Source organism: Empidonax traillii, unplaced genomic scaffold (genome assembly GCF_003031625.1).
Source record: "Empidonax traillii isolate 1590-97213 ecotype Southwest subspecies unplaced genomic scaffold, ASM303162v1 scaffold21:size2437335, whole genome shotgun sequence".
NCBI lineage: Eukaryota > Metazoa > Chordata > Aves > Passeriformes > Tyrannidae > Empidonax > Empidonax traillii.
In genome coordinates, this window is record NW_020955214.1 from 1996174 (window position 1) to 2010878 (window position 14705).

General features: G+C 36.4%; 1 protein-coding gene across 1 annotated transcript in view; it reads left to right on the top strand.

Annotated features, from left to right (window-relative positions):
* The window catches only part of DDX10 (DEAD-box helicase 10), a 165823-nt gene that overhangs the window by 41107 nt on the left and 110011 nt on the right, over window positions 1-14705 (top strand). Inside the window, exons 12-13 of the mRNA XM_027900658.1 lie at window positions 1026-1114; window positions 8553-9027. Of these exons, the coding sequence (XP_027756459.1) occupies window positions 1026-1114; window positions 8553-9027 (564 nt within the window). The remainder of the gene's footprint in view (window positions 1-1025; window positions 1115-8552; window positions 9028-14705) is intronic.

The window sequence follows — 14705 nt, forward strand, 5'->3', positions numbered from 1 at the left end:
AAGAAATAGATTTTTTTCTTTTTTTTTTTTTTTTTTAATTCTGCATAAATTATTAATGCATTAATTTTCTCTTAATAGATGCCTGTACATAGCAGAACAAGGGTGTGATTATAGTATGCTTTAATATAACCCTTATTAACAAGCCTAACTTGTTGTTATTATGAGTGTTTGATGGTTTAAGCATCATGGTAGGAGTTTTGGCATGTGTTAGAAATTAGGTTATGCACAAGGGAAATCCAAGAACCTTTTCTGATACTTAAAATATTCCGGTATTTGTGATATTATGATAGATAGAAATTGACTACGTAAAAGAAACATGGGAAGAATAAGAATCTTTCATTTTGGGAAGGATGGAGGGGGAAATACAAGATTAAGTTATTTTGTTATGCAGTGCTTCTAGTTGTGTTGGTGAAAGTCTGGGATTAATTTAAACTTCAACCTTGGACTGGTCTTAGATGTGAAGTTCACTTAGATTGTGAATTTATGTTGGTCAGCTGAGTTGCATTCGTTGACTTTGTGCATGTGATGAGCTGATGGTAAATGCAAGATAATAATAAGGTAATGGCTGCCTATCTTAGTAGGCCACAGTGAAAGGCAGCTATATTGAGTTAAATCAGTTTCTTTCTTTCTAAGATTAAGCCAGGACACTTCAGATTGATAGCAACAGAGTTAATTCTTTCTCCCAGAAGAGCTGGGAGAAAAAATAAAATTGAATAAGTGATATTTCTTTCTGAGTAATTTGTTGTATTTTCTTTCTAAGGATAGATAACATGACATCCTGTTGGGAAATTCGGCCAATTAATGTGTATATAATGGAATTTGAGTATTTGAAGTTGCATCACTTCTGGAGTAGTGGTAAATTTTGGCTGATGGGTATTGTGTAAAAGAATTTTGTCTGAAATCGATGTTAGACCACCTAATGGGGAAATTCTATTTTGTGTTTAGAACAACAGTATAATGTTTGTTTCTTGTGTTGGTAATTGAATGGTTTCTTTTTTTGTTGAATAATTTTATTTTTCTTTCAGTGTTTTGTATCCTACTTGCGTTCAGTTTATTTAATGAAGAACAAGGAAGTATTTGATGTTTTCAAATTGCCTCTAGCAGAATATGCCCTGTAAGTATGGCCAACTTGGAATATGAAAAGTGTATAGTGAAAAATTTTGCAGTATATGATTGCTTTAAATACCTGTTTTGACTATGTTAGCAGACAGAATTGGACAGTCTTGTGATGTATTTAGTTTCACATTTATGCCATCCTTTCAAAGGACATTCTAAATAGAATTTATGTGTAAAAACAGTATGTTGCTGTAGAGAGAAATAACTGTCCTGTTTCTGGCCAGGACAGGGTTAATTTTTTGCAGTAACCTGGAGAGGACATGGCCAGGACAGGAAGGTTTTTCTGTACCACCTCAACTCATTGCTAGGGATGGGGTGAAGGGACTCTGTTACTTGGAGAAGGGATCATTGCGGTTGAGGGGGAAAGGGAGGGAGGGGGGAGGCCGTCCAGTTCTGTCACTTATTGCCAGCTTCGTGGTGAGCATTTTTGCATACCAGTCTCTGTCTTTTGTACACTTTAGTTATTGATGTTGTTGCTGTTACTGTTTGTTTTCTTGTCTCATTGCTGTTTCCAGTAAATTGGTTTTACCTCAACTCATAATCTTTGCCTTTTGTGCCTCCAATTCTCCTCTCCAGGAGGGAGGAGTACTTCTGAAATACAAGGATAGAGAACCATGTTTTGTTTTTTTCCCCTGAGATTTACCCTTCAGCCTCACAACTAAATGCCAACCTGTAAAGTTTATTATTTAAACAGAAATTGGACTATCCAAAGGTGATACATTGCAGTCCAATTTTGGCTGTGATTGAGACATTGCTCCTTGGCCATAAATTACTTTTCGGAAGATTCAGTGTGTTTAGTAAAGATTAAACATCTGCGCTAGACTGGATGAATAGCATCTATTTTGCTATGTCTATTTTTGTACATATATGTGAATCATTCCACATTTTGTATGGAAGGGAAATTAATCTTGACAGGTTGACTTTCCAGATGACAGCCACCTGAAATTGTTTTAAGATGTGAAGTTTTCGAAATCTCATGGGACATAGCGTAGTCATAAGGGAGCAGTAAGGTGTTCAAAGGTACATGGTAAATTAATTTGATGTCTGTGGAATTTCATACAGAGAAGGCTAAAGTTTTCAAACTTGTCAGCACATGACATAATGAACTAAAATGTGACAAATTGCTAGACTGAGGAACACCTGGTCTTTCTGTGCTGTGCTGCCATTAACAGGATGGTGTTTTTTTAAGATACAGAAACCTATTATAAAAGATGCTTTTTAACTTCATAGGCTGAGAAATTTTGAAAAAGGAGAACTAGCATAAACTTGAAAGATTTCACTATGCATTGCTTGCCCTTTCTTCACCTGTGTCATTTTTCAGCATCTTTGAAATCTTACTGTAGGTCTTACTGTGCTGAATGTAAGGGATAGTGGCAGAAGATTAGGGTTGAGGGGGATGACCGCACAAATTTAACCAGTAGAAGAAACCATCTGGCAGATGATGGTAATGCTGAATTTTCAGAATCCCAGTGCCTCCTTTTGGATTTCAGCATGGTGTGACATCTAGTATCTGATATTGATGTAGACAGAATAGTCTACAGTTCTGTTCTTTTCAGGTCTCGGTGCCAAGATTTGGTCCTTTATCAAAATGATTTCTAGTCCCAGCTTTGCAAAGCTACTAATAAGTCATTCCTATATTAAAACGCAAGAAACCAGTTAGCTGTTTGGAGAGAGCAGGAGAGGTTTAGTCAAGGTTATGAAATATATGAAAGTGTAATCAAAAGGGCAGAAGATAAATCTAGGAGATAATTCTGAGATTCTGTTTTAGTTTCTTGGCCCTTTTCTTCCCTTCTCTCCAGACTGTTAGTCAACCTAAATATACCCTGCAGTTCTCTGGCTTTCAGTTCAGTGCACATCCCCTGATACATGGATCAGTCAGCTTAATTTGTATGAAAGTCCCTCAAAGTCTGGTATGTTTGAATTCTCCATTTAGAAGCAATCTTGGTTTACGTTTTGCAAAACAAACTTATGGCAAAACCTGGAATGATAATCCTTTCTTCTCTTTACCTTCCTTGTGGATTTTCCAAGAAGTATTTCAGTCTTTCTGTCTAGATTTACTGCAAGCGTGATAGGTGTTGCTTCACTAAAAATCCTGCAGAGAAAATAGGCTGCTTAATGCCCCTGTCAGGTTTGAATTTCAGGCTGTTTTCCACTTTCCCCATTGCTCTCTTGCCTGGCAGGTCTGTGCACTAAGATTCCCTTAAGCTCTTGTTGATTGAGTCTGCAGAAAAGCAATAGTCTTTTTCATGTTTATATGTTTTACGTGTGTATATATATAAAAATATGTAGAAAACAATATGTATAAAAAATTAAATGTGTGTGTATGTCTATATGTGCATATAGACATACACACCTGTATGTGTACTAGTGATTGAGCACCTTTAAGCTATGCTACATTATTGTTCTCTCCAGTATTCTCTCATTACAAATTGCTATCAAGAATAATTTGCTGCAGGAAGACTTGCAGAGGCCTTGTGTTAACATAGGCAGCCTTTAAGTTTGGTGAAGGAGAAACTCTGCTTGCATAAAAGAGAAATTTGTCTTTTTTACTTCAAAGGACAGCTTTGAAAACATAAGAAAATGTAAACAAACAGCAGGGTGAAAAGGAATAATTACTTAGTCTGGCCTCCTGGATAGGAGACAAGGTAAAGAGGAGGCAATGTTGTGAAATATTTTACTTCTCAGACACTTTATTTTGTTAAGTGCTAACATACATATGCACCATTCTTCATCGGCAAATCTTAACAGTGCACTGGATGGACTGGTTAGTCACAGCTCTGAGGAGTTGCCAAGGAATATAATTTCCTCTGTGAATTTCATCATGTCTTCCAGGAGGAATGCAGCATACTTTTCTCTGTGTATCCCTGTATTGGTACACAGAGAATAAATAACAGCAGGTTGAAGCCAAGTTATTGGGAAAATGCTTGATATACACAACTTGGTACCCAGATAGTTTTGCAAGTGTTGCTTGCAGATCAGTGTTACAAAGCTGCACTGAAATGGTTGATAGCAGAACACACTATCCATCTTTACTTCTCATGCTGTTACCTAGTTAATCTAAGCCTCCTATGGTATTACTCATATGGACCTCAGCATTCCCTGCAGTCATTTGTAGAGTTTGGGCATTTCTCACTCAACTCCCCCTCATCCACCTGGAGATCTAGCTGTCCTTTCCTGAGCTGCTGTAACTACTTCTGTAAACTTCTGCCATACAGCTCTCTGAACAAGCTGCAGTCTCCTCTTTCAAAGTCCAGGGTCATTATTCTCTTAGTCATCATCCTCATTTATTTTAGGATCTTGAGCTACCTTTTCTCATTCTGCAGCCAAGCTTGCTATTAACCTTCACTCACATTAGAAGTAAATGTATTTGCATATGCATGATAGCAGTTCCAGTAGAGTGCCTCTCAGAGTTGGCTAAGCCAGCTAACTTGGAGAAAGGATTTTTAATGCACTCCAGAAATCCTTGTTGCTTGTTCTGTGCTGTTTTGCCCCTTGAGCAGGTGTCAGGGTGGCTCAGGTGCCAAAAACACCAGGGCTTGCAACTGCAATGTGGAAGTTCCTTTTGCTTCTGTAAGGAAGAGTACATCTTGGTTTTCCAAGTTATTAGATTGAAACCATAACATCCTCTCTGCTGGCCTTCTTTTTGGGCCTGACCCATAAGCTCTTGAATAGGCATTAGAGCTCCTTAATGGAGAGGAGTAAAGCTGGCTGGTAAAGTAAATAGCACAGCAAAGGCAATTTCTCTGTTCGTTTTGGTTATTAATCAGACCATCTGGAAAGCCTGTTAGTTCAGATTTGTGTCACTTCAGTTGATGCAAATTCTCCAGTTTTCAAATGGTTACTCATTCTGTCTTCTGAAAGCATTTAAAATATTAAACGTGGATATAGCATATATTGCAAGGCAAGTAATCCCTATTTCTTCTGTTGGAATAGCTTCTGGGAGTATTTAACCTTTTTCATGCTATTTTAAATCTTTGTCTGAACCTGTTCTACAGTAAAAGTAATCGCTGGGCTGTGTTTTTATTTTCAAATAATTCTGAAGAAGTTCACTAATGGAATATGTCTTATATTTAGTAAATGTAGTAACTTAGTATTAGAATGAATCACTAACGTGGAAAATTGTTGTGCAACAGTTCAGCTGAAGTGACCTCAGATTCTTTACAGCTGGCTCATATTTAAAAAGGACTAGCAATCTTCTTGGTGCCAATTAGGAGCATTTGTGACACTTAAAAATGTAAAGACTGGCCTGGTCTTACATTTCTGGTTTAATTTGTTTTGTGCAAGGATTTTTTTTGGAGTGTCTAAGATTCAGTTTTTAAGGAGTTAAGAGAGATGTCCAGCTTTTCTCTAATCCAAATACAGATGTAGCGAATTTACCATGTTAATGTAAATGCCCTCAAGGTCTCTGCATAAGCTCAATTAACAAACCATACAAAGGGCAGTACTTTAAATCCGTTGCACTATTTATTTAAGTTAATTTAAAAAACTGTTTATTAGTGTTTGATCTTCCTTATTCAGTAGAAAAAAAAAGTTGTACTTTCCTTAAAACCATACAGGGTTATTTCTTTGCAGTTTTACTCTTTTAACATATTTCCTGAAAATCCTTGTGAATTTATGTACTTGGGTACTTAATGGAGGTACTTGAGCGTTGTATGCCATTTGTTTAGTTACATCTAAGCATTTCCTAATTAATGTTAGAGAATACTGATGTCTGACCACCTCAGTTTCAGTTATGAGTAGAAATGTCAGCTGAACTGTGATTTATAGTAGCAAAATAATCCACTGGTTTTGGTATTATTTTTAGAAGCTGATTTAAAATGTTTTTCTGGAGGAGCTTGCTCTCAAGAAGTCATTGTGTTTCGCACCACAGTATGAAACAGGATTGTTACTTGGTTTGTCAGCTGAATTTGTGGCACCATTTAAAGGCTGCCATAGTCGGAGGACTACATTGTTGTGTTAGTGTGTTGTTACTGTTGTCTGTCAGGATTTAGGAAATCTCATTAAACAACTTACCTGGCTTTTGTCTGTATTTATTAGAAAACCTTGCACCCTTCTTATTCCAGATGGGTGTGTGAAACATTAGCGCTAAAATCAAAAAACAGCTATAACTTAGAGTAGTATTGTGGTCTGAGTGGCATCTAATGAATTACTGAAAACTTTTACTGCTCTTTCTAGTTTATGAAAAGAAAAGCCAGTTCATGTATTCAGTTTTTTTAGTATGAATGAACTATAGATTTGGCAAATGATTAAGAAATAATTTCTAAAGAAACCATCAAATCTTACAATATGAGGAAGCAGTAGTAGAATGTGTTTGTCCCAGGTTGTTCTCCATTTGGAAAACACTGTGAAAAAGAATCAGTAATGAGGCAAAATGGTGAGATTTCTTTGAGAAGTGATGTAATTAAAAGTATTTGGGGATTATTTGCACTCACTTTGTCTAAGCTTATCTACTACTTCTTTCATACCAAGTAAAATTGACCTTAACGCCTCCTGTCTCCCTTATGTCTGAGGTCTGTATTCTTTTGGTTTAGAAGTAATTTGAATTCGGATTGCACTGGTCTTTTTTGGTAGGGTTGCTAAGCAGCATAGAAAAAATTGCCAGCACTAACCGATAAGTGATTTTGTTTAGTTAATAAAGTAAGACATCAGTGCAGTACAGGAGTATGGCAGATGGAATTTCATATTTGAATGAAAAAAACCCTGTGGTGAAGTCTCTTCCACATCATGGGCTGCTCTTTCTGTCTGTTTTGTAACTTTGGCTGTGGAGAGCTTCACCTTGTCAAACCCTAATCTTTGATGCAGCTCTGGAGGTGTAGAAGAAAAGCTCTGATAGAATTGGAGTTTTCAGCTCTGTGTACATTGTGCCTGACTACAGGAGAAAGATTAGCGAACACTGATTGCATAGTTTACGTAGAATAACGTCGTAAAATTGGGAAGAGCAAAAAAGCGTTTCCCTTGCAAAGGATTTGCCTCTTGCAACTTTGATCCCCTTGCTTAAGAGATTGAATGTAGCAATCTCTTGATGTGTGTTTTACTGTACCTGGTGTTAAGGCCCAATTTCAGTTTTTGAATGGCCTCCAGCTACTGCAGTGAAGCATTACATCTGCTTTGTTTGGATATTTCCATTACACTTAGTCAAATAGGCCAAACATAATTTCATTGCAAAGGTAGGTAGTGTTTGCTGTCAAACACTAAAACAAGTTGAAGATTGTTTCTCCAATTTCAGTTCCCAAAGGTGTTGTGTTATCCTCTCAGCAGTGCACTGTCCGTAAATGTGCAAAATACACTGCGTAAAAACTTCCTTTGATCTTTTCTCATAAAACTCTGTTTTCTTTGTTACTGCTGTTAATTCCATATGGAATAAAGAGTGCTGTGTTATCAGAAATACTAAGCCAAAATTTTTACATTAAAAATAAACTTTATTTGTTGAAAGACTTGTTCCTTATCCTAACAATCTAGGTTGCTTTTTGGGTGTGTGCCCACATTTCAGTTGGTTTTTTTTTTGTTTGTTTGTTTGTTTGTTACTTAAGCAGGGTACCTCTCTGTTTGACTACTCTGTTCCCTTGGAGCAGCATTAACAGTTCAAGGTGCTCCAGAAAGTTTAAATGTTGCTTTTTCTCAATTTAGATTTGACAGGGTCAGGTATAATAACAGTGGGCAATTACAAAGTTTACTGAAGTCAAATGGGCTGTTGGAGACAGGGATTCTGTTACCATGCAAGGCTCTCCAGTATGGTTGATAGACAGGATTTCTGCTTTTTGCCCAGTTTTTATTCCTTCATCTAATGAGTATTTGTGTAACTTTGAATTGTCATGAATAACTGGATAAAATAATAGTTTTGTTGGCACTGCTAGTTACATATGCCATGAAGGTAAGGCCTTCATGTAGAGTGGTACAAGCAGGTGAAATTGCCTTTGTGGGAGAAATGTCTCTCCCTCAGATATTTTTTTTGCAGTTAGTCTTTTATCCGTACTGGGTTTGTTCTTCTAATCTCTCAGTCACTGTGAGGTGGTGGGGGTAGTAATTTGGGTGCAATTTCAGTAGTGAAGCACATTGACAAATCAGCGCTAGCTGATCATACTTGGTATGGTGTCCGTGTATCTTCAATAGCGAATTACATTGGTGTTTCTTCCACCATATTTTACTCTGAATCATAGATAAATGATTCTACATATCTACAACTTCGCAGCTTCTTGATTTGCTTTCCTACCTGGGAGGTTTGTAACTGTTCTTGATATTTCTCAGTTATTTCATATTCCTTCCTCTCCCAATGTTCACTTGTATTTTTCAAGTTGGATTTTTGTAAATGTGTTGATCAAAATAAGTTATCATAATCGAAACTTAATTACTTGAGCCATCAATGACAGATTCTAATTTAGTCAAATTTTATGTATTTACCTTTTAAATAAATTTATTTGTTGAATTCCATGCTTTAGGTCACTTGGTCTTGCAATGGCACCTCGTGTGAGGTTTCTTCAAAGAGTTCGGAAACAGCTCTGTGCTAATGAGGCAGCCAGTGGGACGGATCACTCAGATGAGACAGAGAAAAATGAGAATACCCTCTCCTCAATAAACGGGGAAGGAGTGGAGAAACGTGGAACTAATTTCAGTGGAAAAACATCTGTTAACAAAACAAAGGAAAATGAGAGAAAGAAAGAAACAGAGCAATGTTCTGCTTCCAGTGAAGGTGCTGAGGAGAGCGGTGAGTCTGAGGATGAATTGAAAGAACTATCTGAAGAGGAAGAGGCAGCAAAAGAAGGTCCTGTACCAAATAGGGTACCAAACTCAGACTCTGTGCAGTTCTTTGAAGATGATGATGACGACGATGATGATGATACTAAAGGTCTTGATTTGCTGACAGTGAAACAACGAGATGTTTTTGGTGTGGAAAGTAAAGATAATCCAGCACCGGTAAGTGCACTTTACAGTAAGGCTCATGGATCATAATGATTTTATATTGGGCATGCTCCCAGGAAGGAGGAGAAAGAGAAAATTCTAGCCTTAGTAGAACACTCACTTGAAGTCAGATGTGTTGTGCATGTGTATCAGAGGTCATAAATACTGCCAGAAAGATAAGTGATGTGACTCACACTTTTATCATTTTATGCAGCTAGTAAGCATAAAGTATTTTATTTGCTATCCTGGATAGCCTTGTACTTGCTTTAGTTTGTGAATAATAGGAGTTGAATACGTGGGAAATTTTGACAGTTTTAATTCTTATCACTTACTAAATTGCTTGTACCTCTCTAAATAGCTGCCACTTTCAGTCATAATTTTGATGCTGAACTGCAGTTTATAGCACTGGGAACAGAATTGCAATACATAATGAGCCACTTCCCGGTAGAAATCATAATAAAATGATCTTTAAAAAAATGTAACTTTCAAACATTTTTACTTTCAAAAGGACTTTTGCTATTAAGAATTGAGCCAGTATCAGAGAGAGTGCAAAGCATGGTTATAAAGGCTTATTGAAAGTATTCATGTAAATCTTTCATTTCCTTGGAGAGTAGCTTTATAGTTCGGATATCTCTGTCCTTGTTCTCTGTCCTATTTCTGTTCTGACAAATGTTGCTTTCATTTAATCTTTAAATACAGTGTTAGAGTAGGGGTGGGTTTGTGTGTTTTTTTTTTTATTATTATTATTTCTGTAGAGCAGATTTGGTACATGCATATTGTGATTTTTTTTTTCTTTTGGTGTACCCTTTGCTATCTCACAGCTATATTTCTGTAGTAAAAAGATACAAGTGAAATAGTCATCTGGTTCAGCAAGATGTTTTTCTGAACTTTATATGCATGCGTATATAACCCTCTTGTTAAGCAAAGTATTTATTTTTCCAACTGGTATTTTAAATATTTTTTGTTTGTTTACTTGTTTGTTTGTTTTTTGTTTTTTTTTGTGGACACCACAGGGCACTTTATGGTAATCAGCCCACTAGCTGCATTTATAAGCAGCATCTTTCCTTTAGCATGTAGTGAAGTGTATGAACTAGTTTTATCAGCTGTCTTTGTGAAAGATGAGCAGTTGCACAGTAATCTGACCACCGCCTGCACTCTCTTCTGTGCTGTGAGGAGACTGCTGCAAGGTTGCCATTTTGTCTGAGAACTATGGAAACAGGAATGCTGCTGGAATTAACTTTCCGTTCCTGTTATTCTAAGCCTGAGTGGTTCTTCTCAGGCACAATCACTGCCTGGTAGTAGCTTATATTTATTAATAAATTTGAGTTTCATGTAGGAAAGAAATTGCTATTTTTAAAAGAAAGTGAAGTAAAAGATCTCTGCCTTATTTAAAGAATGGTGTTCCCACAGCTTTCTTATTGCTTCTACAATTTTGCATGCTGAAATACACAGACAATTTGATGCTGGTTTTGTATGTTGCACAGTTTCATTCAGGAAATGGTAAAAGAATTAATGAAAGAAATTTTATGAAAAATTTGAGTGATTAGAAAGTGATTTGTAGCATCACTGGATAACCTTTTAGCAGTTTTCCAGCATTAAACATTTATAGGTTAGTTTATTTCAGGCAAGTCAGACATTATTTTCTGTGATTCAGTGTTGATGAACTGCAGTAAGTGTTAGTGGTTTGTACTTGGTGTGCAAGTGTGGAAGACCTTGTATCACCTGAAGCCTCCTGTACTTGGGAGCATAATAATGAAATGTTTAGTTACTCTTCTAAGCAACTCTGACCAAAGAAGTGAGAAATTTCAGGATCTGTATCATTAAGGACTTAAATTATATTTAAATCATCTCCTGCAGAAATGCTTATGGTAGTGAAATATGTAATTTTTAGAAAGTAGAAATGCATGGTTTTTCCATGCTCTGCTTAACTGTGGGAAATAGTCTTTATCAATGCATACAGAAGTGTGGGGTTTATTACCATAGTTACTGTGAAAATTGTTGTTAAATTGTGGGCTGCTTTAAATGCAAGTATTCTATTTTTAGTTGGAATAAGAGAATATAGGCTTCTATCACTAGCCATATTAACTTCTAATGTTTTGTTATACGAATGCACATAGTAGAAATTACATGGAAAAACTCAGGCATTTTGCATTTTTTATTTCACATGTATATCTCAACACCTTATTTTGTGGATGTTGAAACCAAAGTGGTAATGTGCAACACTTTTTATATTTTTTCCCATTTGTATATTTTCTGGATAGAAGTTTTAAGTATAAACATACAGTGCATATTCTGCTACATTGCTTAGAAGGGTTTTTTAAAAAAATTATTCTGTGCGTTAAGTAAGATAGGAGTACTGTGCAAACATTGGTGTGTGGTCATGTAACTGGAGGATTATGAGTATACCCACAAAGATTGAATTCAGTTTGTCTTTATGCTTTTAATACGTGTGATTGATTTTGCAATTTCACTATTCTTGTGTTAGGCTTCTTTTGACAGCAAAGTAGTCCTGCTTGCTGTGACCATTGAGCTTCAGGATATGCTTTGTAAATAGAAGCATTATGTTCCGTTTTAATTTTTGAGTAGCGCTTGTTAGAGGCACCATTGCTTTCTCGTCCTTGTGTCTACCCTAGTCCCTCCAGTGGAAGAAGGAGCAAGAGGTGGTGTTAGGCTGGCTCTGAGTATTCTGTGTGGTGTCGTAGTGCCCTGGCCTTTGATTACAAGGCAGAGTTGGCTCATCCATTTTTGTAACAAGTGAAAGGAATTAGTCAGAAGGAGCAGGGGTTATTTAAACTGATGATGGAGTAGAAGGGGATTTGTGGGATTTTCATAGAACTTTTTTTTTTGGTTTTGTTGAATGTACATAGTACCCATGTACATATGTACATTTTGTTGAATGTACATAGTACCCAACCTAACAGTGAAGGATAGATAATGATGTGAAGTGGGATACATCCAATGTTAGTCCTTCTAACAGTGTGACTTTTGGCCCAGTTCTACTCTTTCTTACTGTGGCCCTTGGCCACATGTACTCTGTCTCCATCATTTTGTGACAACAGATAAAAAAGAAAAGTCTGTTCTCTGCTGTATAAAAGGAGAAGCCTTGGATAAGGTGAAAGACCTTGACAGATGTTGCAATTTTGTTATGAGCTTTTGAGCTCATTTTTTAAGAGGTACTCACTGGCTGTTCAATTTATGAATTTTACTTAGATATGTCAGGATTTTTAGCTGGTGATATAACTCATGGGACTTATTTAGAAGTACAATGTTCTTATGCATAAAAAGAAGGTCAGCTATATGCATAGAGCCATTAGCAGATAGGCAGTATTTAGCTGTTGTGTTAACATTATGGAAATTATTCCTTTAAAGTGCATTTAACAGTATTAGCTGTATTGATGTTGCAAAGGCTATAAGTACTCCCTGGTTACAAACTTTGTTTCTAATGCTAATTTTATGAAATTGGTTGTTGCATTTGGCAATTCAAAGGCTATACTTGTTAAATTTTAAGCATTGTTTATTTTGAGAACTAAGACCAGGCCTATAATATTGTTTCTTGGTTTTGTCAGCTTGTCAGAAATATTGCATACTGTCAGACTTCTCTTCTACTCTTGAATTCTCTGTTTCAGCCTGGAAAAAAATTACTGAGTTCCTAAGATTGCTCTGACTTCCTCTCTGTGCCCCCATTCCTTGCATAAAACTTTTAAGGTGTTTCAAGCTGGCTGCTTGGAACACTGTAACAAGCAAAAGCGTAAAAAGGACTGCCGTAAGTAGTACTGGCAGATTCCTTGGAGTTAATCTGGAGTCTTGAAGAGCCTGCTGTTTGAATACTGTGGCTATGGTGGGAAATTATTTTATGTGCCATGAATCTGTCTCAGCTGCCTGGCTTGCCCTGCAATCCAATAATATTACACACAATGAAATTTTCTTACACTTCTCAAACACATAAACACTGTAAACTAACATATTATGGCCTGGATATGTACATGTTTTTAAAAGGAGGAAAGAAGAAACAAAGGTAAATCTCCCTAAATACAGATGATGGGTGAGTCTATACCAAGAAGCAGAGAGTGATAGCTCTTTTTAATGTGGACTTTGCACAATAAATGGATCAAGGAAACATAATTTAATATGCACCAAAGTGAGGACATAGTCCCCTAGAACTTTCTTATGTGATGTTGAGAAGAGAGCCTTTTACACTCCACAGAAATCAAAATCCATTTTCAGAGATGTGATTTGTCTAGATTGCTTCTCCTACATTGGCTTTTCCTTCTGAATGGCATTCCCCTCCTCCTGTTACATGTTACAAGAGAGGTTTCTGCCAATCTTATGTTTGTATACTGCTTTTTTGGTGTGAAGCATCTTCTAATTCTTCTCACCTCTAGCTATTATTCTTATGTGTTCATATTTAAACATTTTAAACAGGTGATTTTGTCTCCTTGAAGGTTTTCAGGGGATAGTAAGATAGAAAATACTTAAAGGAGGGAAGAGGCAGCAAGGGAATAAGCTGGCTGGCTCTGGTAGCAGTGTTTCCCTTAGGGGTAGCCTTCTTTGTTGCTGCTGTGGCAGTGTGTCGTGTCCCAGAGAGAAAAGCTGCTCTGGGTAGCCTGCTAGCTCTAAAGAGAGCATTTTTCCTTGGAGATATGTTGCAAAGCTGGCATTCTGACAGAGAAAATAGAGAAGTTATTTATTTTTAAGTTAAATAAAAGTCAGTACTGTGTTGTCTTAAAATCTCCCTCTTCCTAAAGGATGCAAGTGCTTTAGTCTCTCAGCCTAGTAACAGAGTGCTTATGTATTTCTGGTTGAATTGCAGCAAGTAGTGATTTATATGAAGAACAAAATATTGTCATACAAGTAATCTAGGCCTACATTTGGATATTAGCTGAAGTACTTCAAGATTCCAGTGTTATGAAAAATTATCTTTTATCAACCGTGAATGGAAATGAAACCTGCTGATGCTACCTCAAGCTTCTTTATGCAGAGCAGCCAAAACAGAATGCATTCTACAAAATGGATGGAAGACTTTAAAGAAACCACATCTTCTTTCATTAAAACTTCAGTAACTTAATAGATACAAAACTTTTTTTTTAAGGATGTTTATGATGGTCAGTTTTACATTTGATGTAATTTTAAAAAGCCTTGTTATTCTGGAGTGCTTTTGTAAGCTACAGTAAGGACAGATCAAAACCATTTCTTTGTGTTCTTGGACAACTTTTCCTCTTTGGATTTGCAGAGAAGTTTATTCCCCGGGCTTTATTATTTCCTAATAGAAAATTCATGACTTGCTTGCTAGAATAAAGGGTATAATAGAGGCTTTTCAGACAGTCCTTTGTAAAAACCCATAATCCACATTAAATTCCAGATCTGTAGGTTAGTTATATGTTCCTTTATTGTCTTCATAGTCATTTTTCATTGCTTTCTCAGGTTAGATGTTTTAGTACCCTTCTGTCAGCTCCACGTCCATCTTCAAATTTCTCTCCAAAGATTTCTGTTTCAATTGCATTTTTGACAACTTACTGAGAATTTCTGTAGTTTATGAAAATGTCACTCTAAATAGTTAGGTTTCTATTATAAGGCAGTTTTCCAGATATTTGTTCTAATGCCTGTGATGTTTAGGTTAATTAAAAAATCTATAGGATTAAAAGTCTCTGAGTTACCGGTAAACTATGCATTTCAAATAAATGGCTGCTATATAT